Source organism: Ailuropoda melanoleuca, chromosome 13 (genome assembly GCF_002007445.2).
Source record: "Ailuropoda melanoleuca isolate Jingjing chromosome 13, ASM200744v2, whole genome shotgun sequence".
Classification (NCBI taxonomy): domain Eukaryota; kingdom Metazoa; phylum Chordata; class Mammalia; order Carnivora; family Ursidae; genus Ailuropoda; species Ailuropoda melanoleuca.
In genome coordinates, this window is record NC_048230.1 from 28,995,160 (window position 1) to 29,021,909 (window position 26,750).

General features: G+C 53.4%; 1 protein-coding gene across 1 annotated transcript in view; it reads left to right on the forward strand.

Annotated features, from left to right (window-relative positions):
- MAPT (microtubule associated protein tau) overlaps window positions 1-26,750 on the forward strand; it is a 94,695-nt gene that overhangs the window by 57,110 nt on the left and 10,835 nt on the right. Inside the window, exons 4-11 of the mRNA XM_034640404.1 lie at window positions 519-605; window positions 4,238-4,303; window positions 5,032-5,033; window positions 8,407-9,211; window positions 11,884-11,939; window positions 14,570-14,767; window positions 15,764-15,890; window positions 19,147-19,412. Of these exons, the coding sequence (XP_034496295.1) occupies window positions 519-605; window positions 4,238-4,303; window positions 5,032-5,033; window positions 8,407-9,211; window positions 11,884-11,939; window positions 14,570-14,767; window positions 15,764-15,890; window positions 19,147-19,412 (1,607 nt within the window). The remainder of the gene's footprint in view (window positions 1-518; window positions 606-4,237; window positions 4,304-5,031; window positions 5,034-8,406; window positions 9,212-11,883; window positions 11,940-14,569; window positions 14,768-15,763; window positions 15,891-19,146; window positions 19,413-26,750) is intronic.

Sequence of the window (26,750 nt, forward strand, 5' to 3'; positions counted from 1 at the left end):
AGGACCAACCTGTTCGTCGCCCCCCACCCCGGCCCTGGGGAGTCTGTGCTTCCAACCATCAGTCATGGTCTCAGAGGACAGGGGGCTTGGAGCTGGGAGAGAACTTGCAGGTCACCTGGCAATGATACTCCCACCTCGCAGATGAGGAAACTGAGACCCTGAGGACAAAGTCTTGCTCAAAGCCTCACAGCAATCATCTGATTTTCAACCTGCCTTCTTTAAAAGCACCTGGGCCCACCCCCAGCGGTCTCTCTTGCTGCAGTGTTTATATGGGGACTGTCCCCAGCAGATGGCCTGGATGTCTCATGAGCCAGTGCCACCAAGCAGGATACAAATGTGCTTCCTGCTGGAGACATCAGGCAGGAGCACGGCTCTGGGCCCTGCTTTGTGGAGTTGCTGTTTGCATGCCGCTGAGTCACTTCCTGCCTCCCCGCCCCTGCCTGCTCCCACACTAGAAGTAAGGTGAGGGGCTTGGCCTGGCTCATCCTAGCCCCCCTAAGGCGACTCTCGGTTTTCAGACGTGACCGCACCCTTAGTGGATGAGGGAGCCCCCGGCGAGCAGGCGGCCGCTCAGCCCCACACGGAGATCCCAGAAGGAGCCACAGGTGAGGGTGACTCCCATGGCGGGGTGGAAGAGACCCTTGCCGCATGCCCGACTGCCCTGCTTGGAGGAGTGGGTGTGAACAGGGGTGAGGCTCTCCTCGAGCGAGGCAGCCACGTGGGTGGATGCCGGCGTCTGGGCATCTCAGGTTGTTCTGAGCTTGGTGCCTTGATGCCCTGTTGCTTCTGTGGCTGTCTGCCAGCCTCTCAGAGGACAGAGGACCTTCTGGAATCCTTCCAGCTTCTCCTTTCCCATCTCAGCCACCACGTCAACTCAGGGCTCTCTGCCAGGGCTTCTGAGGCAGACCCGTGGCAGATTCTGCCTTCCTCACCCCTGAGCTCGGTCCCCCCTCCTACCAGGACTCTGCCCAGTGACAGAGTCACCTCCTAGTGGGCAGTCTGCCCCCAGGGGCACCCACGTGTGTGGCAGGGCCAGATGACTGACCCACACCTTTGGAGGATCTTAATGGAACAGCCCCTAAGCAGTTCAGCAAGGTGATCTAGCATCCATTTCCAGGGCTGTTCTTTCAAACGTGTTTGCATAGAACAGGCGTGACTAGACTGTCCTGTCAACACAGATGATGGGAGTAGTTCCATCAGGGCACCCACCAGAAATAGTAGTGACCTCAGGGCCGCCAGTGGCCCTCAGTGCTGCCCATGCCCTTCGGAAGTGGCCAGCTCGGCCCAGAGAGCTTGCTGTCATCCCCTTCTCAGCCTCCTCTTTGGGCTTACATGAAGATTCAGCTGTTGGCGTGATTTGCAGGGTGCTCAGCAAGACAGGCAGAAGACTTCTGGAGGGACTGCGCAAGCAATGGGGGGTGGGGGAAAGGTCCCCAGACAGGAGTCTCCTTTCCTCCCTAAAGACAGTGCTCACGGCAGCCATTTGGGAAACAGCAGCCTTTTCTCGGAGCTGTTTGTGGAGAACGCCCACGCGGAGGTCCAGCAGCCCCCGACTCCTCAAAGTGGTTTCTGCTTTGGTGGTTGGTCTTTTGAAATGGAGAGAGGCGGGGCCGCGTCCTGGACAGTGAAGGTCGTTTGAAGGCCGTGGAATGACTCATGGGGTCAGGGCTTGGATACCGTGATTTTTGTCTCCCCCGTCCCGATGCAGCTTACTCAGTGGGGGAGCCCTTCCCCTCCCAGGGTGAAAGCCGTAGCCTGCCCTTGACTTCATCATCACTTCTAGGTAATCAAAGTACTGTGGTCTGCTCAGTCACAAACGCAGTCCTCGAGTGCTGGGTGGCAGGTCCGGTTTGTTGCAGTAACCCAAGCTCATTTGGGGTTGCAGCCCTCCCCTCTGGGACTAGGAAGGCAGGGGAGATGGGTGGCAGGAAAATTCATCCTGGATTGGCACCACTGTGGGCCAGCTTCACACGTTTAGCCGTGTTTAAAGCTGACTCTCTCATGGGCACCTGTTTGGAGCTCTTCCAGCCCCTCCATCCCAGTTCTCCCCCTGCAGGTCCCTCCCCCACACTAGCTTCCAGCAGACACTTCACTCTCCTCGGTGCCTTGGAATCTGAAGATCCACCTCCAGCCTTCCTTGTGCTGGGTTGGCTGGCTTCTGTTGCTGGCCTACCGGCCATGGTCCAAGGTGTCGCCACATGACTACTGCCCTGGGCTCGTGTTGGGTCTGTGGGAGACACACGGGCATTCTTTGCCAAGCAAACTTGGAGTGTGTAGACTGACCGCATGGGCTGCAGCCACGTCCCTTCGCTCTGCCCCCAAAGCAGGGAGAGTCCATCTCTCCTCATTTTCCCAGGTGGGATTCTGGCAGCAGTCCGCCATGTTGTAACCACAGGGGACACACATCAAGTGTCTCCAAGTGGTGCCTTGAACCCTTCCACTGGACTGAGATGAGAGGTGGCCATGTAGATGTCCTCCACACTCCCAAGCCCCCCTCTCGACCCTCTACATCCTCATCGAGGTAGGGAGGCTTCAGATTTGGGGGACTTTTTTCCAACTATCGTCTTGGATGATGTGTACCCTAGTTCAGTCCTTGCTTTGGCGTGTCACAGTTGCTGTGTCCTGGCGTGCTGATGAAACTTCTCTTTTGAGGTCCATTTGGGGGTGCAGTATGGCCACCCCACTGCGGGAATCCCTGCCTTGCTGGGATGGGAGGCCCTGCCTCTGGGGGCTTCAGGGATAGAGAGAGGCCGCGGAGTAACATGATGGCCCAGCCACAGTCACACACCCAACCTGCCCCCTTTGGCTTCTTGGAGCACCACTCCCCTTGCTGGGAACTTGGGGGGAACGGGTATCAAAGTTATCAGCAGCCTTCAATTTCTGACATGCTCCAGGGCCAGGATATTCAACCCTGTCACCATTTGAACTCACGGGTGGCACAGTGTCAGCTGGTGGGGCCCAGAGGGTGATCGTGTTTATGATCTGGCAGATGGGGAGCCGGCTGCCAGCCCCCTCCCACCCTCACTACAGCTGTTCTGCGACAGCCCACGGGCTAGGTGTTTATAAGGCCACCATGCAGCTGTCCAGCGACCTCAAGAATCTTCTTTTCCCTCATCCATGCTCTCCAGGGTGGGCCCGTGCTGGTAACTTGGCATTTCTGTTGTAGGTGCAAAATCTGAAACATCGGAGGACGGGGAGAAGAGCGTGGTGGCCCAGCCAGCAACTTGTAGGCATTTCTTTGGGGTGGTAGCTTCTCTGTCCCTGTCCATTGGGGCAGGTTGGTTCTTCTGGGGTCACGAGGCAAGCGCGCGTCAACGAGTGGCCAACGTGCTTTATAGACTCTTTCTTCTGGATGGTTGTATGTGTCGTCCTGGAGCAATGTCCTGGGTCTTCATGGTGCAGAAATTGGCACTGCAGTAAAGCTTACTGATTTTGGTGCTGTTGAAGATGTGGTCTTCTTCATTCAGAGTGAGCTGTGGCTCCCTGAGCAGGAGCCCAAGATGCCCTAAAAGCTGCCCGCTGGCACCACTGCCTCCTTCTAACCAGGTGGCACTTCCTCCTAGCATGTGGTTAGAGGGGTTTGCCCATCAGTGTGGAGACAAGAAACCGAACAGCTTTGGGGCACCTTCCAAACTCCCAGCACATCGCTAAACACAGTCACACAAATTCTCATACTAACCCTCACTACCGTCGTCCTACGAGACAAGCGAGTATCATCACCTGGGGTCTAGATGAGCAAACAGGTGCAGAGAGGTTAAGTAAACGATGGTTGTGAACCCCAGCCTGGATGTGACTCACGGCCCCAGCAACTAGTGCTTCCTTGTATCCTCGGTGCCCCCGGAGCCCTGGATGGGGCCGGGAGCGCACTGGCTGCTCAGACATGGTTCCAGCATCAGCGGCTGAGCAGCAGACTGCCTCTCTGACCTCACCCATCCTGTGTGTCTTGGTTGAGCGGGGCGCTCGGGACCCCGGGCCCACTGTGGAGAAGGTCTTTCCTACAGGATCAGGGTCACGTGGAAGGTGTGTGGGTGCAGTGGGGTTCACTGAGTAATCTGCTTTCATCCCAATCCCCAGCAATAATATTTGCAAAGAGCCAGGGGGGCAATCCCCTGGTACTCATAAAGATGTGCCTTTCCTGAATGTTCTTGGAAAAATACCGGAAAATGCAAAGAGCTTTGTTTCTGGCAAACAGTAACTGTCTTTGCTTCTGTCTTCTTCATTTGCTGACATAAAGCAGCTGAGGAAGCAGGCATTGGAGACACCCCCAGCCTGGAAGACCAAGCTGCTGGACACGTGACTCAAGGTCAGTGAGCTAGAATCGCCGACCACGACTTGGGGGCTGGGAGGAGGGTGATGGAAACACTCAGAGGGGCTCTACCCTGTAAAGAGAATTTGTACCCGGGCCCTACTTCACAGGGCCAGGAGATTTCTAGGAGTTGGCTCTCATCAAGGATGGGCTAATCGGATACAGAAAGAGCTCTAGTCCCCCTTTTTCCCCCCAACACAATTTCTGAGTGATTCCTAAGCTCTTCAGTTGGGGAGTCAAGAAAGAATGTCCCAACAGAAACAGAGACGCATGACAAGTGATTTCCTCTCCAGGCTGCGCTCTGGCCTGTCCCGGGAGCAGGGCTTCAGCCATATCCCCACCAAGCTCATTCTTCTCAACTTTCTCCTGTGCAGCCTTCAGACCTCATTGTGATACTCTTCTCAGGGACCCAAACTGCCGTGTTCAAGGAAACCAACTTTATGTAATCGTTTAGCACAAGTGTTTTAAGAACTTAATTTTATAAATCCTAAAGATCCCTTATCTCAGGAAGTGGAGACCTCTGATATAAGTGGAGACCTCTGGGTTCGTTTTCTGTCGCTCACTGTGTCAGTGAACTTGAGAGTGTTCTGTATCATGTGGAAGTTTCTAGATTGCAAAAGAGCTAGGAAGACACCGTTCTTTCTCTGGAAAGTGATGTAGGATTTGTCCAACATTTAGTGCTGCCGCTGGGGCCAGCTGGCTTTAGCAGGACTCTGGGCCCAAAGAAGTGTCTCACTGAGGGTTTTTTGAAGCTCAGCTACAGGTGAGAGGGGCGTGCCCCATAGCATGCTAACGTTCTCAACTCACATGGCATGGAGAGGCGTGTTTTCATTCTTAGGCTTACAAAGAGCTTCAAAAAATATTAGAAGGGATAATCAATGTAAGAGGGAACCCCAGCCTGTGCATTACATAATGAGAACCCTGCCTCTTGTTTCTTTTAGGTCACAATTTTCGACATAGGTAAAATCAGAGGCTTTTATAACCTCTGGAAATGGTCATTTATTCCCATAGGAAGAAGTGGATTTGAGGTTTTTCCTACGAATTTTCTTTAAAGATTTCATTTATTTATTTGAGAGAGAGAGCACAAGCAGGGGGAGCGGCAGGCAGAGGGAGAGGGAGAAGCAGGCTTCCCGCTGAGCAGGGAGCCTGACGCGGGGCTCGATCCCAGGACCCTGAGATCATGACCTGAGCTGAAGGCAGACGCTTAACAGACTGAGCCACCCAGGTGCCCCTTCCTACACATTTTTATTGCAGGCTATGTCTTTGCCCCTATGACATATTCCATGCAATGGAAAGATCTGGCCAACATCTTTTGTGGGAACTTCATTTTTGTGCTCACTGAATTTTTCCATTTTTGCGTCAGTGGCCCAGAATCGTGTAGATAGAAAGATGAACGCCAGGTAGACCTTTGCCGTGGGAAGTGGGCACCAAATCTGTGAAAACATGGAGGTTTCTACCTCTGCTCCCAAGACCAACACCTCATGCCCTGATGGGGACTGCTGGTCCACACTGCTGGTCCACTTCCCTCCGGTGAAACCGTGTGAAGCTTGGACACATTTGTAATCCACAAACACATCTTATTTCCCAAAGGCCTGTCGTCTGTTTTTGGATTGAGGAAGAGCCTTGTAACAAAAGCCCCGTTACTAGATCTTCTTGCAGTTTCCAGAGGAGAAGGCAAACCTTTGGCAGCCCGGGTTCATGAAGTTCACCTAAGACAGACGAGGGTGTTTCAGGATGGTGTGCAGTGAGCTGAGTGTTAGATGTGCGAAGGCCTTACCCGTGTCCTGCTCACGCCCGGGGGTAGATATTTCCTCTGTGTCACAAGGACTGGGCCTCCTGAGGGCGATGTGAGGGGACCGTTTATCCAGAGTCCAGAGGCCTTCACACGGGTTGCCCAGATACGGTTTGCCTCTGACCGCGCCCCCCACCCTCCCACCCAGATGATTGCTATGTGTATTACTGAGCACTACATAGTATTCTAGGAATTGAATAGAATATTCTCCCAGCCTGGCTCCTTCCTCCAGAAGTATATGTGTGATGTTACGTTCAGTCAAATACATACATACAATCAATTATTGATGACTTTTCAAGGTGTGTTTAGTATTTATGTTTGGGGCCTTCGTCTCTTTTTTCATGAGGGTCATTTGCAGTCTTACGGTCTATCAGTACAGTCCCATCCTGACCACGAGCAATTTCTAGGAGGCTCTGGGAGGAAAGCTTTTTCCAGAAGGCAGGAAGACCTGGCCCGCCAAGGAGGTATAGAGACTAGCGCCTACCGTGCACAGCCTCTGGTCTGTCGAGCTGGTTGGTTGATGAGGCATCATGGCGCTGAGGCACCTGCTCAGATCATCTGTTGTTCGGGCTGTTCTCCCCGGAGACTGACCGACGGCCCCAGGAAGGTGCCTGCAGACACTGTGGAAAGCAGAAACGAGCCTATCTGCCTGACACCAGTTCACCCATGCAGGATTCCTTTATTGATCATTGTTGGAAGGGCAGGCACCGTGGTTGATGCCAGGAACACGAAATGAGGGAGACCGTGAGCGCGAGGCCCTGGCAGGAGGGTGGGGGTGGAGGTGAGCTGTGGCTGGCTTCTTGGTAGTGAGCCCTCTGGCAGCTACACGGACTCCACCTGGCTGGGGAGAGAGGGCGGTCACATGGGAGGTGTGTCCATGGCCACACGACTGTGTGCCCACGTGCATTCCCCGCCTCCCTCCCCTCCGCTCCTCCAATACCCTGAATCTTTGGGGTTCTAGGTTTTGTTTAGAGGAGAGCTGTGGAGTTGTGTGAGTTGTTCTGCTGGGACTAGATGGGAAGTGTGAAGGTTGGGAATTTAAAAAAAAAACAAAGGATGTTGTTTAGGAGTACCAAAGAGTGTGACTCTCCTGTCCTTAATACACGGTCTGGTGCTCTAAGGTGGGCTCACGTGAACAGCGCACTAATGAGCCAGAAAGTGTGAAGTGTGCCTTCCACCAACTGCTAGTTGTGGAACGGGCTGAAAACAGTGGTCTCATTGGCAGGCAATGCCTTTGTCATGCAGAGCCCTTTCCTGCCACAGTGGTCTGCTTCGCCTTATGCAAAAGGCCCATCAGCGATCCATGACGCGGATAAATCTGAATCGTGCTTCTGTTTGTAGGAACCTTGTGGCAGGTCTGATAGTAAAGACTCAAACCCTGGTGATGATGAATTTGGACATTTTCCAAATCATAAGGCCGGGTTGGTTTATGGGTACCTGCTGGCTTCATTTTGCAGAAAGGGGAAATAGAGAGAGGGAGAGGAAAGTGTATCCTCACTGCACCCAAGTCAGGTCCTATCTAGAGGCCAGAAACTTCAAGAAGCTCAGTGTCCTGCAGAGAAGGAGAAGCTTCCGTAGCCTAGGAGATTCATCACAAGGCAGTCCCACAGTGGGCTTGGCAGCCCTGGAGGTGCTGACATGCTCTGAGCCCACCCAGAGCCCGTGGGAGGCAGAGGAACAACGCTGGCGCTAAATGGGGCCTTGGAGGTCACCAGGTCTGAGCACCCCTTTTACAGATGAGGAAACTGAGGCCCAGAGAGGGGAGATGCCTGCCCACCCAGCATCGTCCAGTGAGTCGGTGTTAGCAGACCAACAGAGCTTTCATTCTGAGCAATGGAAAGCAACAAGGATGAGCCCAGAGTGCACGCTCCTTTTTCTTTGTTAGTTGGGCTTGTGATGCTGTTTAAATGTCCTTTTCTTACTTCAAGAGTGCGTTCTCTCTCTTAAACAATTAATGTGTCCTTGCCAACCTTTTGTCACTGCTGCCTCTTCAAACCCAGAGGAGTTGAGAGTTCCTGGCCAGCAGAGCGAGGTACCTGAGAGGACCCCGGCCAATGGGCTTAGTTCTCAGGATCAGCCTGAACACGGCAGAGAAGCTTCTGGGGACTCTGTGCTGCCTCTGGGGGAGAAACAGCCAGAGGCCCCGGCACTGATGGTCTCCTGCCATTCCCAGCATCACCCCATCTGTGAACCACCTTCTCCAACAAGAGGCCCTCAGGAGCCCCACCAGGAGTGGGGACCAAAACCAGGGGATGGGGTCAAGGGGGGTCTGGCCTTTCCAAAGTCCACCTCCCCTGGATATCTCCAGATGGAGTCCGGGAGTGTCAAGGCTGTCCAGGAGAGCCTCCTCGGGGAGCCAGGGCACCATCCAGGTGAGGCCGCTGACCCAGGCACCCTAGGTCTGATGGGCCAGCATGTGTCCTACACACCTGGGGCTCCCATTGAGCCTGATGGCCCCAGGGAGACCACACGCCAGCCTTTGGGGACAGAACCTGAGGACACAGAGAGCAGTTGCCATGGTTTGGAGCCGCTGGAGCACCAGCTTTTGGGAGACCTGCGCCAGGAGGGGCCACCTCTGAAGGGGGACCAATGCAAAGAGAGGCGGGGGGGCAAGGAAGTCGACGAAGATCGTGATGTGGACGAGTCCTCGCCTCAGGACTCCCCTCCTTCCCAGGTCTCCCCAGGTCTGCAGAGCTCCCCCACCCAAGGCGGGCCACACCCCCCCACAGTTTCCAGAGGAGCCGCTGGCTTCCCCGGTTTCCCAGCTGAGGGTGCCATCCGCCTCCCTGTCGATTTCCTCTCCAACGTCTCCACAGAGCTCAAGGCCTCAGAGCCCCACGGGCCCAGCGCAGGGCCCACAGTGGAAGGGCAGGACACGCCCCCCAAGTTCACCTTCCACGTGGAAATCAAAGCCAACGTGCAGAAGGAACAGGGACATTCAGAGCTGGATTTGGAAGGGGCTGCCCTTCCAGGGCCCCCTGGAGAGGAGCAAGAGCCCCAGGGCCCTTCTGAGGGAGAGGACACAAAAAAGACTGACCTTCCAGAACCTTCTGAAAAGCAGCCTGCCGCTGTTCTGCCAGGAAAGCCCGTCAGCCGGGTCCCTCAGCTCAAAGGTCTGTGTCTTGAGCTCCTTCGCTCCTTCCTGGTGACCTTATGTGGCACCCAGGCTGTAGGCACTGCCACTGAGCTTCCAGCCCCTGCTTGACTCCCGCTGCTTCCAAGGTTCCTAAGGAGAGTCACTAAACCCACCACCTGGGCACTGCTGCTTACCCCCCCGCAGCCGTGTCCTGCCCCTCAGGCTCTGGTAGCACGCGCTCTTCTCATGCTTGCCCACCATGCTGCATGTCACCAACACCCCACCCAGTGCTTTCCACCCTCCATTTCTCTGGCCCCCCAAAAGATCCACAGCGGTCCATCAGCCCACAGGGGGCTGGTGTGCTGCCCTCCACAGAGCGGATAACAGCTGGTCCACTTTTGAGGGCTGATTATGTGCCCTAAATTCATTGTCTAGAACCCTTTCGACCTTTCCAAGAGGGCATAATTCGCCCCACTTTGCACACGAGGAAGCAGTTTCAGGGAGGTCAAGTAACTTGCTGAAGGTCACCAAGTAGTAAGTGACAGAGCCACGTTCAGAATCCAGGTGGGTCTGCTTTGAAAGTCATGCTCTTCCCTGTTCAGCACAGTGCCTTCTGGAAGGTTCTGAAGTATGCCCTTGGAGACCAGAGATGCTGGCATGAGCCTGTCTTCTGCTGCTCTTGTCAATGGACAAAACATCACATGTAGCAGATGATATACACACGAGCATTTGGGGGTAGCCCGGAGCCCAAGCTGAGCCTTCGGTCCAACAGCCCCCACCCCTACCCACCCTGTCTTGTGGCAGCGCAGACAATGAGCAAAGACAAAACGTTCCTGTCTGAATCTTCTCTTCCTCCCTTGGGGGAGCCTGGGAACCCCCATGCTGGGATTGCAGGGGCCTCAGCCCCAGCCTGCTTGGGCACAAGCAGCCCTTCGGGAGCTGGAGAGGTGGTAGGGGAGGTTCCCCCGTGTTGGGGTCTCTGTCAGGAAGACGAGGAGGCCAGTGGAGGCCTCATGGCTACTAGTCGGGTGTATTCATACATTTAGGACCTCTAGTGTGTTGGAATTATTTACAGGGCTCAGAAATCCATGTTACTTGAGCTGTCAATTGCAAACATTTGTTAAATTTTTATAAGATTTTACTTGTGACGAGAACTTTGAAATGTTGTACATAAAGGAACTTATATTAAAATTTAAGACCCCCCCAAATTCCTATATTATCCTATTTTAAAATATCCTAAATTCCAAAATAGTAGGTGACAAATAACTGTGACTTGGCAAATTATAACAGTGTTAACTGATATGGTGTTTTATTGCATACTGGCTATTGATTGACATGTCCGGGGGAAAAGGAGTTCTGTGGTCCAGTAAGTTTGGAGAAAAACAGGCAAAGCAAAGTTAAGCAAGGTTTGCTGCAGCAGGACTTGTCAGAATCTTTAATATTCTAATGCACATTATAACCCTCTGAGAAAGACACAGAGTATGGATTTCCCAAATTTACTTGATCCGACCTGCTAACATCTCCTGGAAGAGAACTTGTTCAGTAGTACCCAATTTGGGAAATGCAGATCTAGCAGATGCTTCTGTTGTGACTTGGATGGTGATGGTTGATTTGGGCAAAAGACATGAATCAGGTCTACCTGGGGCTCTTATTAAAATGCATATTCATAGGCCCCACCTTGAGCTTACAGAGTCTCACGTGGGCCCAGGAATCTGCATTTTATCAACCCGTCTTAGTGGTTCTGCTGCCACAGTAATGTGTGACAATCTCTGGGCTAGATCATCAATCCGGCCACTCTAGAAATCCAGCCTCCGGAAGCCAGTGGGAAGCTCCAGGAGGCCCCACTGACCTTTTGGCAGGGAGAATACAATATTGAAACCAAGGATGAAAATCTATAATCAATATTCAGCAAAGAATGTCAACAGAAGGGAGGGAGGAATTAGGATGCAGGTAGACATGTTTCACCATGGGGCGTGGCTTTCTACACTCAAAAGCAGCAGTGGTTTGGTTCTAAACTCGAGAGATCTGTAAAATGTTTGATGGTAGCTAGTTTGTAGCTAATTTGGGGAAACAGCAAGGATTAGTCCCCTTGGGAGGGCCCATAGGTGGCGAGAAGACCTTTCCCAGCTGGGTCAGGGGTGGACCTGGCTTGTCAGGGGGCGGGGCAGCTGGGGCTGGTGACCGGAGACCCCATTAGCGATCTAGGGGCAAGCTCTGGGTGACAGCATGAGTAAGGGATCGGAGTCCTGCAGGGGGTCGGAGCATAGCTGAGCTGCCCAATCTGTGGCCCGGGGTCTTCCAAATGCCCCTCCTTGGAGTGGGGTGGGTCCCTGCTGGGAGAGGCTGACCCTGGCAGACAGGGAAGGAGCCTATGAGAGATGGGGCCTGCACTGCCCACCTTCCCTGATTGCCCCTGTGCCCGCGTGTGCCTGGATGAGTTTTCACCACGGCCCCTCTGCATGTCCCCACCTTCGGCCAGCCTGCTGCCCCCACTTGTCAGGGTGCGCCAAGCAATGACCCCAGTGTGCTGTGTTGATACTAACAATGAGAGACAGATTCAAGGGGAAAGAAAATCCACTGGGTTTTCACCCAGCCCAACAGAACAGAGCACATTGTGCCGATCCCGAGAAACCAGCGCAGCTGTACCCAGCTCCTTCCATGAGCTCTGCAAATGGGTGTAACAGACATTCTCATTTTATATCTTATCAGCTCGCATGGTCAGTAAAGGCAAAGATGGGACTGGACCCGAGGACAAAAAAGCCAAGGTAAGCTGACGAAACCGTGAACCTCTGCCGACATCAAGTTTATCAAGAAGCCATGCTTATCTGAATTTTAACATGTGGGGAGCCTTGGTCACTGAAGGATGACTGTCATTTAAAAAGTGCTTTGTGTTTTTATGCAAACTTTTAAAATTCCAGCATTCATCCACTTTGATGCTTATGCCGGGGAAGGGCGATCAGCAGGTGAATGAATTCATGCTCCTCATGGCAGTTCCGGTAGCATAGTTGAAATGAGATGTTCATAGTAAACAAAGATACATTTGAATTTTCTGCAATAAAGTTTGAAGTTTGCACATCTCACACTTCCCACTGCAGATCCAGGCTCAGTGAACATACATGAACACACACATACTTAAGGTGTAGAGAAAATACCACTTATTCAGGTGGCTGAGGGAGCATTGATCAAGGAAGTGACCTCTAACCTAAGGTGGAGGGTTCTGGAAAAGCCCTAGAAGAGGGGACCTATGAGGCAGACAGGGAAGGAGATATAAAGGAGAGTTGCTGAGGAAGGGGTGGGAACAGCATTCCAAGGAGTAGGAACAGCACAGCAAAGCCCAGAAGCATGAAGAGATGATGGGTGTTCTGAGAACTCTAGGCAGGTGGGTTGGTTGCTGCTGAGCTCCAAGTGGGACTGATGTATGGTGGGAAGGATGGTGAGGAAGGGAAAGCTGATATATGCCCTAAATGCTAAGTGGACGAGTGGGCAGCGGTGCAGTAGACGCCATCTTGAAATCTTGCCAAGGCGCCAATTTGACACCAGCTTTAGTCAGACTTCAAAACCAACCTGAGGAACAGTGAATGAAGCGGCTGCTCCCACTGAAAGTGCATGCAGAACCATGCTGGCTTTCTCAGTGCTTCCCGTCAGCTGTAGTTTCCTCCTTTCATGACTTTGCATCTCCCGTAACCGCACAGTAGAATTTCCCCAGGAAAATCCCGCTGTGGCCCTAGATGAAGACCGATTTTTCGTAAAGGCATCTAAAATTTCCAGTATAAATTCTTCCTGAAACATCTGGGTCTTAATCCGTCCCAGAGCCCTGGTGGGGACCTCAGAGGCAGAGGGTAGCTCTAGGAGTTGGGTAGCACGTGTTGCCCCTCCCCTCTAGGACGTTGGGTTTGCCATTACAAGACCCAGTGAGGCAGCTGAGGGTCCTGCGCGGACTTGGGGGGCTCTGCCCTAGAGGCGCGAGGCCGTAGCAAGAGCTGCTAGCCGGTCGTGATGCGTGTCAGGGGAATCCCAGCCTCATGCATGCATGCATTCTGTTCATTCATTCATTTGCACACGTGGAGACAACATCCCTGTTCTGGACAGCGAGGGGTCGGATCTTGCACAAACCTGGGCCAGGTAGGGAGTGGTGCCCACAGGAGGGGGCTCTGTGCAGCAGGGAAAGGAGGAGTACCCACCTCCAGTTTTTCTTATCACCATTCCAGGACCTCAGCCTGTGTCTGTCCCCTCACCCCTTTCCCCACCCCTTGGGCCCTCCTCTTTGCCAAGGCTGGCTGCACAGAGGGCCTCTGCCATTTTGGTGGGGGATCTGAGGGCGACAAGGAAATAAACCCAAGGTCCTTGCTTGGTAGCTCTGACTCCCTCTTGGAAACACCTCTGGACTAGGCCGTATGGTTTTATACCTGGAGGTGCGACCCCTCCTCCTCCCAGCTCACCTCCTGCACCAGGGCCGTGCTTCCCAGTCAAAGTCTCCCAGAGCCAGTTAGGACAAACCATGGGTCCCAACCACTGTCCATTAGTTTCCCTCTCCTTGAAGGGCAGTGCCATCTGAGGTCGTCCAGCCCCATGGCCTCTTGTTGGGTTACCTCACGCAGGCTCTTTCCTTAGGTGGAATGTGTTCAAGAGTGGACATTGGCCAGATTAGCATTCACCAGAGAGAGTGAAGCGTTAGTTTTGAGACTTTAATCAGAAAAGTGTGTGTGTGTGTGCACGCATGCATGTGCACGTGTAACCTGAGGTATAAGGCAGAATCTTTAAGACTTGGGATAGGCACAATCCTGATGTTAGCAAGTGTGATACTTTCAATGTGGCAGAAGAAGGCCAAGGGTTAGCAGGCCAGCATGAGCTCCTCACCTGGAATTTAGTGATATTTAGCAGAAAGTGGGGCCCTGCTGACCCATGACACACTAGGGATGACCCATGACACACTGGGGATGTTTCTGGAAAAACATCCTAAGAATCATATGCTTTGTTGATCTCCATGAACTCTTCAGGCATGAAACACCTTTAAACCAGTGGTCTCCAAAGTGGCAGGGGTATAGCACAAGAAGATCCAATGGCCTAAAGAACATTCTAGAACTTCTATCCATTTTTTTTCCCTCCTCTCTTTTAAAAGTTCTGTCATCCGTAAGTTTTATAATGTACATCATATGTTGGCATCGTAGTATATGTACTTAACTGATAAATAACTACAAGGACGTTAGGGTGTGTGGACACTTTCAGTCCTTAGTGATAAGAAGGACAGATAAGGGTACTTGATCCAGATAGTTTGGAGATCACTGCTTTAAACCATTACCTGCCTTGTTTATTTTTAGTTACTGTCCTTTTTCAGTTTGTTCCCTTCCCCCATGTGCTGACTTTTATTTTGATTTTATTTATGTTTATGTTTAAGACATCCACACCTTCCTCTGCTAAAACCCTGAAAACTAGGCTTTGCCTTAGCCCCAAACGCCCCACTCCTGGTAGCTCAGACCCTTTGATCAAACCCTCCAGCCCTGCCGTGTGCCCAGAGTCATCTTCCTCTCCTAAACACGTCTCTTCTGTCACACCCCGAACTGGCAGTTCTGCAGCAAAGGAGATGAAAGTCAAGGTAAGGAAACCACCTCTGAAAAGAATCAGGCTGCTCTCGTATGGTTTTCAAATGTACGCTGTTTTTAGCCACAAAGACCTTCCTTCAGAGAAACTCTTACATAGAAGCACCACATAGAACAATGAAAATTCTGGTTGAACTGGGACAAGGGGGGCGTGGCACTGTTTTTCTCAGCTCCAGTTAGTCCCCTACAGCTCCTGAGGGGGCCCTGGTTTGAAAATCACCGCCCTAACTGGGAGTGCTTCCAGATCGCCCCCTTGTGGGTCGTATGCAGCGCCAGGCCCAGAGCCTGTACCGCGAGGGGACTCCCCTGCTGAACCATCCTGTGATCTTTGATGAATGTCAGGGGTTTTTTTTCAGTTGTGTTATGTGTCAAGGTCAAATCCAGTAACTGCTCCCAGTCAGCAGACAGCTTGCACACCGGCTCTCAACCGTTGGCCAGTTCGCTAATTGGCGCTGGAGTTCACCCCCGCCAAGGGCTCTTAGCGTGCTCAGGAGTCACGAATCCTGAGGGTTGTTTGGGAGAGAACAGGAAAATGACCTAGCTCTGTTAGCACCTGCGGTCAGGTTCACCAGTGTCCCCAGGGGCCTCTGGTGAGACCAACAACCATGAGTCAGGTGGATCCCTGTGGAGAGTCGGGAAATGGCTGTCCACACAGGAATGGCCTGCCCATCCCTCCGCCCCGGGTGGGTGATGAGCCCAGTCGTCACTCTAAGCTCTGTTACCTTTTTATAAAACACGACAGCACAAGCCATGCTGAGAACTCATGCAGACAGTTCCTCCAGGAGCACACGGTGGTCAGGGCGCTTGGCGATTGGGTGCAGCCGGCAAACCCTTGAGATCATGGAAGATGTTTGTGGCATCTGGCAGGCAAAGGGTCACCCCAATCTTAGCCTCGCTCTGAGTCAAGGAGGTTGAGTGGAGCTTGCGTTGACTCTAGGCGATAGTAACCTTTCCCAGTCATAAAAACCACTGTATCGCGCTTCGGTTTGCAGGGGGCGGACGGTAAAACCGGAACGAAGATCGCCACACCCCGGGGAGCGGCCCCTCCAGGCCAGAAAGGCCAGGCCAATGCCACCAGGATTCCAGCGAAAACCACGCCCTCCCCAAAGACCCCGCCCGGTAAGCAGAATGTTCTCTGGAACCCAGATCAGAGGCAGCGGTCAGTAGGTGCCGGCCTCATCTTTGAAGGCCCCTGGCAGTTAATCGCTGCCGCGAGCTGACGGACCCCTGCAGCTCACTGGGCACCTCAGCGCTCATTCCCCTTTTGATCCTTTTGGCAATTTTCCGAGGTAGGTGTTGAATCCCCACTTCTGAGTGATGACGAAATCAAGGTCCTAAGAATGTGCACGTATAAGTCTAAGCAGCTCACTTCAAGCATGAAGAGAATGCAGCCGCGTGACTAAGGGGCAGGAAAGGGGTGCGCTGAGTTCCTCTGACCCCAAGCCCCGGGGCCCGTGGCGGCTCTGTGTCTCTGGAAGCAGAGCAGCAGCCAGGAGGGGTCACTACGGGTGACCTCACAGCAGATGTGGCCACTGCACAGCTGAACTTGCTGGAGTGGGCTGGTTGGCAGGACCGGCGCGCTCGGCTGGGCACCTGCGCTCGTGTCAGTAAAGGCCACCTAGTTCTGAGTACCAGGCAGGCTTCCGGGGAGCGAATCTGCTCCCAGGGGTGCTATAAAGAGTAGCTGCCCTCTTTGGGGATGAGAGACAGCCAGGCAGAGCTCCTCTCTCCCCCTCCCCCCACCCCCCAGGGGCCATGCCCCAGGAGACTGGGTTTGGCTTCTGCACAGCTCGGGGGGCATCTGGTCGCCTTGGATTGGGGTGGCGCTCAGCGGCCCGTGGATCTTGTACGAGCCTCAAGAGGCCCGGCCTGGTTCCGGGTGTCTCTGCTGTGTGCTGGCCGGGGTGGCAGCTCAGAGCCCTTCGTCTGCATGTTTTTGCGGTGGTGTTTGCCTCCTTTGCCCTGGGGTGGTGCCTGCAAGAATGTGCTGCTCACAGACACCGGCTGGATGGTTTCTTCCTGTCTGTAATTCATGTGACAGAAGGCTAATTCACAGAATCGTATTTGAATTTTATGAGTGATTTTGATATTGCTTTTCTTTGCTTGGCCTTAAGCCAGTTGACGTGTTCACACAACTCTCAAAACGGGGAATGAGAATGTGCCTTTCTCTTTGGATCATATCTGCGTGTGGGTGGCAGCTTGTGGGGGGACAGACCTCTGTGGCCACCTTGACCTGTGTCCTGCCAGTGGGGACCCCTGCTCCCTGAATGCACTCTCCGCCTGGCTCGCCTCTGCCGTGTGGCCTGGCTGGTGCCTACAGCATGAAGATTTCACGGAGGCCATGTTTAAGCTTGATTATAATGAGGCTTTCTGTGGATTTTTCTTTTTAAGCTACCAAGCAAGTGCAGAGAAAACCACCCCCTGCAGGGGTAAAATCAGAGCGAGGTAATTGGGGGGCCGCTTCGCCCAGTGGGGCACGCGCTGTTTGTGTGTGGCTGTTTGTTGGCCTAGGTTTTGAGAGCAGGGATGACCGGCTGCTTGAACCTCAGCGCAGAGCCGTCCGAATTCCTGCTCTTGTGGCTCACGCAGATGCGTCTGTCTGACCGACCTTCCGATTCCCGCGTGTCCTCATGTACCTCAGCCGAGGCTCTGGGGGGCAGGGAGCGCGCGTATCCAGCTGTTGGTGGGTGCTGGAGGCTTGGACCGAAGTGGAGGTGTGCAGCTCCCGCTGCCTTTTATTAACGAGTGTGGGGCGCGCTCGCCCCTGCACCAGGTTCTGGCCCTGGTGCAGCAGCCAGCCTTCAGAGCAGCTGGGTGGGCTGGGGCCGCCCTCCCCGTTTTCCAGGTCAGGACGAAGGCTTAGGAGGTTGAGTGGCCTGCCCAACGTCAGTCTGCAATTAAGAGGCGCAGAAAGGATTTGCAGCCAGCCCCAAGTGCCGTGGTCAGCCCGTGCGCCTGCGGGCAGGAGCGGGGGGACGGGGGACTGGGCCTGGCGCAGAGGTCCCTTCCATTGTTTCCCGATGTTGGCGACCTTAGGGCCGTCCAACAGACATGGAAATGCAGACTCTAAAAATGGTGATGCTTCCTCTTCCTCTTGACGAGAGAAGTGGCCTTTTTGGGGCTGCCCGGCACTTCCAACCAAGAGCCCCCCCCTTCTCCAGGGCGCAGCCTGCAGGTCCCAGTTTGGTACAGATAGTTCCTGGGGCAGGGCCAGGGTCTCTGGGAAGCTTGGAGGCACCCATAGAGCTCAGGCACCCTCAGTGCGGGTGGCTCACCCCGGCCCTCACCCAGAGCCTCCAGCCCCGTGGCTCTGAGACTCAGACGTGCTCAGGAGTCCCCAGGGAATGTGGGAGGAGCTGGCAGGGCAGGCCCTAGCCCTGGGGGTTCTGTCATCCCAGGTCTGGACGGGGCCAGGAATCTGCATCTTACAGGTCCTGCACCTGACCCGAGGCTCTGGAGATGTGGACGCAGGGATTAGTACCTACAGAGTGCACAGGGTCTGGGACGGGCAGGATGGAAGCAGGCTGAGCAGCCCAGGACTGAGTCCTGTTGGGGAAAGACCAGCTCTAGCAGCCTTCCCCACAGTTGGGAAAGGTGCACGGCCCACCATGCATGGGCACAGAGGAAGCGAGTTCTTGGAGAGGGCAGGTCAGGGCAGGGCGGCACAAGGCGGCATGGCTTGTCCGGAGAGCGAGGAACAGGTGCACCTAGAGCAGGCATACTATTCTAGAGCCCACGTACCACAGAGAAATTGGGGAGGCTGTGCAGGGGCCTGCTGGGAAAGGGGCCTGGAATTGCTGAACAGCTTAAAATTCACCCAGTGGATAAAGGATCTAATAGATCCAGACAAGGGTGGCCCCTGGTCCTGTCACTGTGTTACGCTTATTCAGGGAAAAGCCACAAAGTATGGCACTAGGGTTTTTCAGAGCGCATCTGCACGTATCCATGCCTGGCGCCCTCACTGCGGGCATTGCCATTATTCCCCAGTTCCAGTTGAGGCCCGTAAGTTCTGAGAGGTCAGGTGACTTGTCTGAGACCACACAGCTAGCTGGGTCCAGTCTCTTGACCCCAAGGCCATGGGGCAGAGTTGGTCCCCTTGGGAAAGGATACCGGGCGGTCCTCAGTGACCGCTCTGTTTCCTCCCTGGGAGACAGGGAGTCTCTGTCTCTACGGGACAAGGCCTGGCAGAAGAGACATGTGTCTAGAAATGAGGTCAAGGGTGCCTCCTGCTACCTTAGCAGAGCCTCTGACCTGCTTCCCACCTGCCTAACTGGCCCTGAGTCTGGGAGTGGGCCCTCGGGACAGGCAGCCCCCAGGGACTTTTCTGGCTCCCACCCACCCCAAGTGCTGGCCTCACTGCCTCCTGTCTCTCCAGGTGAATCTGGGAAATCCGGGGATCGCAGTGGCTACAGCAGCCCCGGCTCCCCGGGCACTCCTGGCAGCCGCTCCCGCACCCCATCCCTGCCAACCCCACCCACCCGGGAACCCAAGAAGGTGGCGGTGGTCCGTACTCCACCCAAGTCGCCGTCTTCAGCCAAGAGCCGTCTGCAGACCGCTCCCGTCCCCATGCCAGACCTGAAGAATGTTAGATCCAAGATCGGCTCCACCGAGAACCTGAAACACCAGCCAGGAGGCGGGAAGGTAAGGGCGCACGTTGGGGGGCTGGCTGGGCGTGTGCTGGGCCAGGAGGCCGGGAGAACGGGTGCGGGTCCCCCCACACCTGCGGCAGAGGCGGGCAAGGGACTCTGACCCCAGCCCTCACCCAGCACCCCGGTCCCTCCCGATCTCAGCGAGGAAAGACAGCTGTGGTTCGTTCTGTGTTGGGGTCACCACCATGCCGCGAGTGCCCCGCTCAGGGGAGACAAAGTGCTGGTTCTGTCCTTCCCTGTTTGAGCCCCTGCTGACGGGACAGTCCCTGAGATTATGAGGGTGGTTGTATCTCCATGACCTGGGGGCACCCACAGGGCTCCCCAACCTGTCTTGTGTTTAGAACGTGACGTGACCAACTGTAGGTGAGCGTCTCTGGCATTCGTTGGACATTTCTTTAGGTTAAGTTTCTCTCTAATGCTCAGTTCTGGGGGAATTTGGGGTGCCATTTTGAACAACCGGTTCTTCGGGGCAAGTGGGCGTTCATGAAATCTTTGGGTTTCCTAAAGGTGGAGAACTGTGGGCTTCCGAAGGTCTAAGGTGGTGGGAGGTGGGGACTGACCTGGAGCCCCTACTCCTCCTCCTCTCATCCCCTGCCCCCGTTGTATGAGTTTCCCAAGGCTGACGTACAAAAGACCACAGACCGGGCAGCTTATATAACAGAAATGTATTTCTTCACTGTTCTGGATGCCAGAAGTCCAAGATCAAGGTATCTTCAGGACTGGTTTTTTTGAGGTCTCTCTGCTTGGCGTGTAGATGGCCGCCGTCTTGTGTCCTCATGTGGTCTTTTGTCTGGGTGTCTCTCTGTCCCAGTCTCTCCTTTCTCTAAGAACACTCATCATAGATGGGGGCCCACCTCTTGAAAGACCCCATCTCCAAATATGGTCCCATTCTGAGGCACTGAGAGTTAAGACATCAGCATATGAATTTGGGGGGACACAGTTCAGCCCCTAGCAGCCTTCCCCCTCCCAGCACCAGGGCTTGGGGGGATGGAGAGGGGAGAACAGGTGGCTTGTGTGGAGTACAAAGGACCCAGACTTCACTGTTAGGAGCACAGATGTGTTGGGCCTCCCGGGCTTGGGCCGTTTGGGGGGCTATGAGCCTCCTGCTGTGCTGGGGGGATGTTACAGACCCCAGAGCCATCATTTCCCTTTAATCAGTCAGAAGCACTCATCTCCCCCCACAGTGGGAGCCCTTGCCACTATTGATGTCCCTCTTGGCTGGGGCCTGGGTTACCATGAAGGGAGAGCGTCTCAGGGCTTTCTGTCCACGTTGGTGCCTTAACCAAAACCCTGTGCTTTGCTCCCCGTGGAGCCTCAGGGCCTCCGCTGGCCTTTCCTCTCTGTGGGGTCCAAAGAGTCCTGCCCAGTTGGGAGGTCTGGGTGCCTCCCAGGGTAGGGGCCTGGGGCTCATGGTCTGTGGTCCACAGGGTGGGCACTGGGCCCGTGTTTACTTATACGTGGTGTTTGCCTTGGCTGCTCCTTGTAAAGATGCCTGTGTCCTTCCAGAAGGGGCTCTGGGGCAGCTGGGGTGTTGGCTTGAAGTTGACCCCTCTGCAGAGCTTTGCAGGCAGAGGGTTGCCAAGGTGGTGGGATGTTCCCACTGGCGTTGGCACACCTCCCTCAGTGCTGTGAGCGCCCCATGTGTGCCCTGTTTTCATAGCATTGAGGGACCGTTTGCCCCTCGTGCTGAAAAACGGAAAACAAAACCCCACACAGCCAGCTCTGCACCTACAAGAAGATTGTGTGGCTGTGACCAGCGTCTCAGGACAACTCGTGACTGCAAGAGGGAAACTCACCATCAGCATCCCCCAGCCCATGGGCTGTCACACACCAGCAAACAGCCACCTCTCCCTGCCAGCCCCGGCTGTACCCCCATCAGCCCCAGCTGCACCCCGCAGCTAGCTCTGAGTTCCTCTGAGGTTGGCTCGGGAAGTGTGGGCACCCCCGGCCCAGTTCCAGCAGTTCTGCAGAGAACCCAGTGCCGGGGCTGAGCATTTCCCACTGAAGACCCTTCCGGGGCCAGAATCTGTCCCTCGCACCCAGGGCTGCCCTGTCTGTGGGGGAGGAGGAGTCTGGTGGTTGGGGGCCAGTGACTTGAGCCTCCGAGGGGCCCACTCCCCCCTCCCTATGGCCTCACCATGCTGGGCACAGACCCAGGTCCCCGCACTACTGAAGGGTTAAAGGGGGAGGGCGACTTTGTTCCGGACTCTGGGGGGGAAGAGGCAGGGAAGTAGCCAAAGGACGAGTAACAGCTTCCCTTAAATCCCATGGAAAACCTAGAAAATTGTCGGAAACAAAAACCTCAGCCATAACAAAGAGCAACATTAATGTCCAGAGAAAATGAAGAGCCAAGAAACAGGAAAGAAGGTACATGGGATCCGTGGAGAGGGCCTTCAAAATGCCTGGACTAAAGTTTCCCTGAGATCTCCCTGAGATCATTGGGGCCCTGTGGCCGCCCGTAGGGCCTGACAGACCGTAAGTGCTCAGTCGTGCTTATTTCGGCTGCAAACAGGGATGGCGTTGTGAGTCTGAATACCGCGCGTTGTGAGTCTGAATACCGCGACCCCCTAAACAGGTGGTCCCATTGAAGAAGGAGAAGCAAGAGGGTCCAGTTTGAAAAACCTGCAGAGACTGAAAACACAGAGGATCAATGTAAATCAGTGGCTGGGAAAAAATGTGAAACACCTGTGTTCTGCTTTGTACTTTGCTCTGTTTTCATGATTTGCTACTATGAGCAGGTATTGCTTACAGATTCCAGAACGGAATTATTTTTAAAGGAAAATGCAGATAGTCCCTTGGCCACTTTAACAGAACCAGCTGAGTCCACCAAAGGCTGGGTGAAAAGACAAGGCAGTCCAGCATTGGGACCGCATGCCTACTCCCCTACCTGACTGCAAGAGAATCACCTGGGAGTGTGTCTCTGATGGGGGGAGTCTCTTAAAAATCCTAGTGCCAGAGCCTTCCCCAAGCCCATTAGAATCCCCTGGGGAGCCTCCCCAGGTGTTCTGAATGTGCAGTCCCCGCTGAGACCCAGATTCTCACCTGTTGGCTCTGGTCGACCTCAACTAGGGTCTCCTGTGCACCCTGGATCTGAGGACTGATTTTCCTCCTTCAGTCCTGACCCCGTCCGTTCTCAGATTCCATGCCCCTGCCTCCTCGGTCAGCTCATTCCCAGCCTAGGCCAGCCCCTGTGTCCTGCAGCCCGGCCCTGACTTTTGTGCTAGCCCTGTTCTTGGGTGGGGAGGTGTTCAGACACAGAGACAAAGAACCAGCATCTCAAACACATTTAAAAAAACAGACTACTCACTACAGGTGTAAGTGACATGAAATTGACATCCTTTCATCCTGCAAGGGCTGCAAATCAGCACAGTCCTTTTTGACATAATGAAGGAATGCCCATGGTTTTCACAACTTCAGTCTGCCAAACAAGTGATCTGTCAAAGGGTCTCTTGTCTTCTTCCTCTGGACCTAGCTGAAGGTCACCTTGGGATCTTTGGGTCCCCATAGCCTCACACAGAACAAGAGAGTGCTTTGTACTCTAAAGTCAGGGAAAGGAAGAAAACCCAAAACTTAGAAAAAGCAGTAAGCACAAAAGTGTGTGTTGAACTTTATAATCGCAAAACAAAACAATTTAAATGCCTGACAACGGAGGGGTAATTAATGGTGATGCCATACTATAAAATATTATGTAGCCACTAAAAATATCTTGAAAAAAATTTTATATAAACATTTATAAATGTTATACTATGAAGTTAAAAATTGTAGTGTAGGAATATTCAAGTTTTGCCTACTATTGATAAAGTTTGCAGAGAAAATGAAACTATGACAAAATGCCAATAGTGATTCACAGAGATTGTGTGTTTTTCCCTTTCCTTCCAAATTTTCTACAGTGAAACATTTCTGATCAGAAAAACATGGATAGGAATACATTGTAACTGGAAGTGTTACAGTAGATAATTGTAAAGCAAAAAATAGAAGGACATAGAAAGTCCCTGTAATCAAGAAAGGAAATTTTTAAATACCAGGAATTAAACTATATGACACAGGATTTATCAGATGTTATGCCAATTATGCATACAGTCTGTAAAAAAAAAGACCTATAAATATAGGGAAACAGCAATTGCACTCGTCTGTTCCCTCAGGATCCTGCCCCAGAACTTGATTTTGTGCATACCACGAACATTACCACAAATACAAGGGAATTAAAAAATTGTCCTGTGTCACTTACTGTTCAATTTGGAGACAAAGAAGGCCTTTTCTGCGTGCATTGGTAGCAGAGGGAGAGGGGGAAGCAGGCTCCCCACTAACCTAGGACCCTGAGATCATGTTCTGAGCTGAAGGCAAACATTTAACCAACTGAGCCACCCAGGTGCCCCAGAATTCATCATTTTAAATGCTTTTGTTATTTAAAAAAAGGAAATTAAATGGCCACAGCAGAGAAATTATGTTTTTAGTGGAGGGAAAAAAGAATGGAAAAAATAAGAATGCAGACACAAAGGTAAGAGCAGAAATAAATTCGAAAACACAAGTACAGTAGGACAGACAATAGCATGGAAAGCTGGTTCCTTCCTCCTGTCCTTTATTCATTCATTCACTTGACAGTCCTGGGGCACCTCTGAGCACCAAGGCTCTGTGCGGAGAGTTCCTGCCCCCAAGGCCTAGAGGAAAAGGGGCAAGAGGACAGGTTGGCCAGGGAAGGATATGTGGGCCCCCGCACTGAGGGTCCCCCACAAGGAGAGTCACCTGTGTTATGGACAGTCACCCACAATGTGAGGTGTCACCCACAAGTCAGAGAAGACAGGACAGACCCTTTTGGGGACCACCATTGGTCTCTGAAAGGATGGTCCCCTGCAAAGAGTTCTAGGTTCACGGGCTTAGAGAGGACAGAGGGAAACCACACCCTGGAGGCATTCAGGGCAAAAGAAAATAAATCTAGGACATGGGTTTAGGCTGGAGTTGCCGGCCGATCAAGGGAGGTCCCTGCTGGGTCCGTGGTGAACCAGCTGGCTGTTTGCCCTGCCAGAACAGGAGAGGATGGAGAAGGAGGAGGGTGGGGAAGGGCACTGCCTGCAGGGAGGGAGCCTCGGGCCCTATGGTCCGTGGATCGTGGGGAATGAGGTTGGGAGGATCAGAGTTGAAAGGCAGAGCCGGTGAGGGCCCCGTGAGGTTAAGGCAACCCCACTGAGAGCCTTCAGCAGCCCTTCTGTGAGCTCAGTGCAGAGCACAGAGGGAAGCACAGGGGTCCCAGGGACCATCCAGGGTGGGGGACAGAGACAGCTCACTTGCAGCCAAGGCCCCCTGGTCAGAATTGGGGCAGTGCCTGTGTCTGCCAAGATTAAGGAAGTCACGGCCGGGAAAGGGCTCAGGGATCCGAACGTGGGGGTGGTCTGATTGGCTCTGAGGATGTCCAGGCCAGTTGCAGGACTCTAGGGCCCCAGGCAGTTCAGAAACCAACCAAAAGCCACCCACCCCAGGGCCTCAGGCTGCAATATTCCAGGTGGCCACAAGACGGTAACAGAACGATGTGTCTGTTTCCACGCTGGCGCCCTGACAACTGTATTTTAAAAATTCATTATATTTAGTCACAGAGTCCCAGTTCTTGTTGCAAAAAGCACACACAGAGAACATTTACGTGGAGTAAGTTAAGTCGGCTTGTACCTGGGATAGTCTGCCTCTCCAGGATCAGGGCCAGGGACTCACTCAGCTGAACCTGCCCATCCCTGCAGAACCAGGCTGGGACCCTCCCCCGGGACAGCCCTGTAACTCCCAGGTCCCCCGGGCACCTCTCCCTGTGTACAGCATCCGTATCTCTGAACAGTCTTGTGTAAATCCCATCATTTTAAAGATGCACCGGGTATGTTGACTCTAGTGGAGCCAGGTTGAACCCAGCAAGCACCAGGCTGTGCTGCAGACAGGCCTTGCCCAGGATGGCCGGTGGGCACTGGGCCAGCCTGGGAGCTCCTGGGGGGAGGACTGGGCCATCTGGAGACCTCAAGAGCTCTGAGCCCACACAGAATCAGATCAAGGCCCGGGGAGCGTTTGGGACAGCTTCAGGTCCTCAAGGAAATGGACAAAACCGAAGTGGAGTTGTCTTTAGCCCTGCCCCGCCCCCACCTCTCCTCCCGGATCAAACCCTGACCGCAGGAATCTCTCCCTTGACTGTGAGTCTCCTGGATCAAAATTTGGAGCTTCGAAAACATTGTTCTTTCCTTTGATGAGGATTTTCAGTGTCTGCCCAGAGCCGAGGTTCAACATCCTACACGTTGCTCTAGCCGAGAAATTAAGTTTCTGGATTCCAGTTTCCTAATGCCAGCCCTTTTATCTCCCTTCTGTAAATCTAACACACTGTAAAGGGTGTTGACTTAATTTGACGACTAACAGCAATTCAGGTCTGCTATGTAAATATCCTTATGTCTCCTGCCAAATCCCACAAAAACAAAACAAAACTTGTTGCCTTTTTTGTGGGATTGGAGCGAGAAAAAGCCACATAAAAAAGAATGTCTACATACGTTGCAGATCTTGTTGCTTAATGTCGCTAAGTTCATTTGATGAATTTCTTAAATGGATTCGTTCAGAAAACAAGGTTATCTTCCTTGCAAAACTGGTAAGTTTTCTTTGTCAGATAAGGAGGCTTACTTGGCTCATCAGGTTTCCCATTTCGCCTTGGCTTCCAGGAAGCTCGGAGTTCAATGTAATGATCAGTCCCATTGTCACTCCCGATAACCTCTCCTTCTTTGACCATTATCCTTTTAATTTTGTTGTGTTAATATCTGGTGTGTTTGTGTGTGTGTGTTTTCTAATACTACACTGCTCCAGTGCCTTTGTGAAAGCAGGTGTGCCTTCTTCTGGGACTTAACCCGTGGAAAGTGATATAGTAAAACACGATCCCCACAGAAGGAGTTCGGGTCCCACTCCTTAAAATCTGAGTGTGGCGTGAACTAATTCAGAGACACTGTGCCGAGGGGCGGCAGTGAGTCCTTGAGGAGCGGTGTGAGAAGGCCTGTCCCACTCCGGCCTGGGCTGAGGCACAGTCACTGCGTCTGCCCCCCGGCAGGAGAGGATTGCAGTGTCCACCAGGAGTGTCCTTTGTACTTGGTGTATGAGACACCCGGCTTGGGGACAGCTGGGGCGAAGCTTTGTTGTCACGTAGGTAGCCATAGTCACGGCCTGATGTGAGAAGGTCGCTGAACCTCTTGGGGCTGCCGTGGGCCTCCTCATCACTAAGTTAGGGGCATGGCAGGTGAGGAAGAGGATGTGGAATTAGATTTTACCCAACCTCTAAATGAGGAGTGGTTTTTACATTTAAAAACCAGAGAAAAGTGGCACCTGG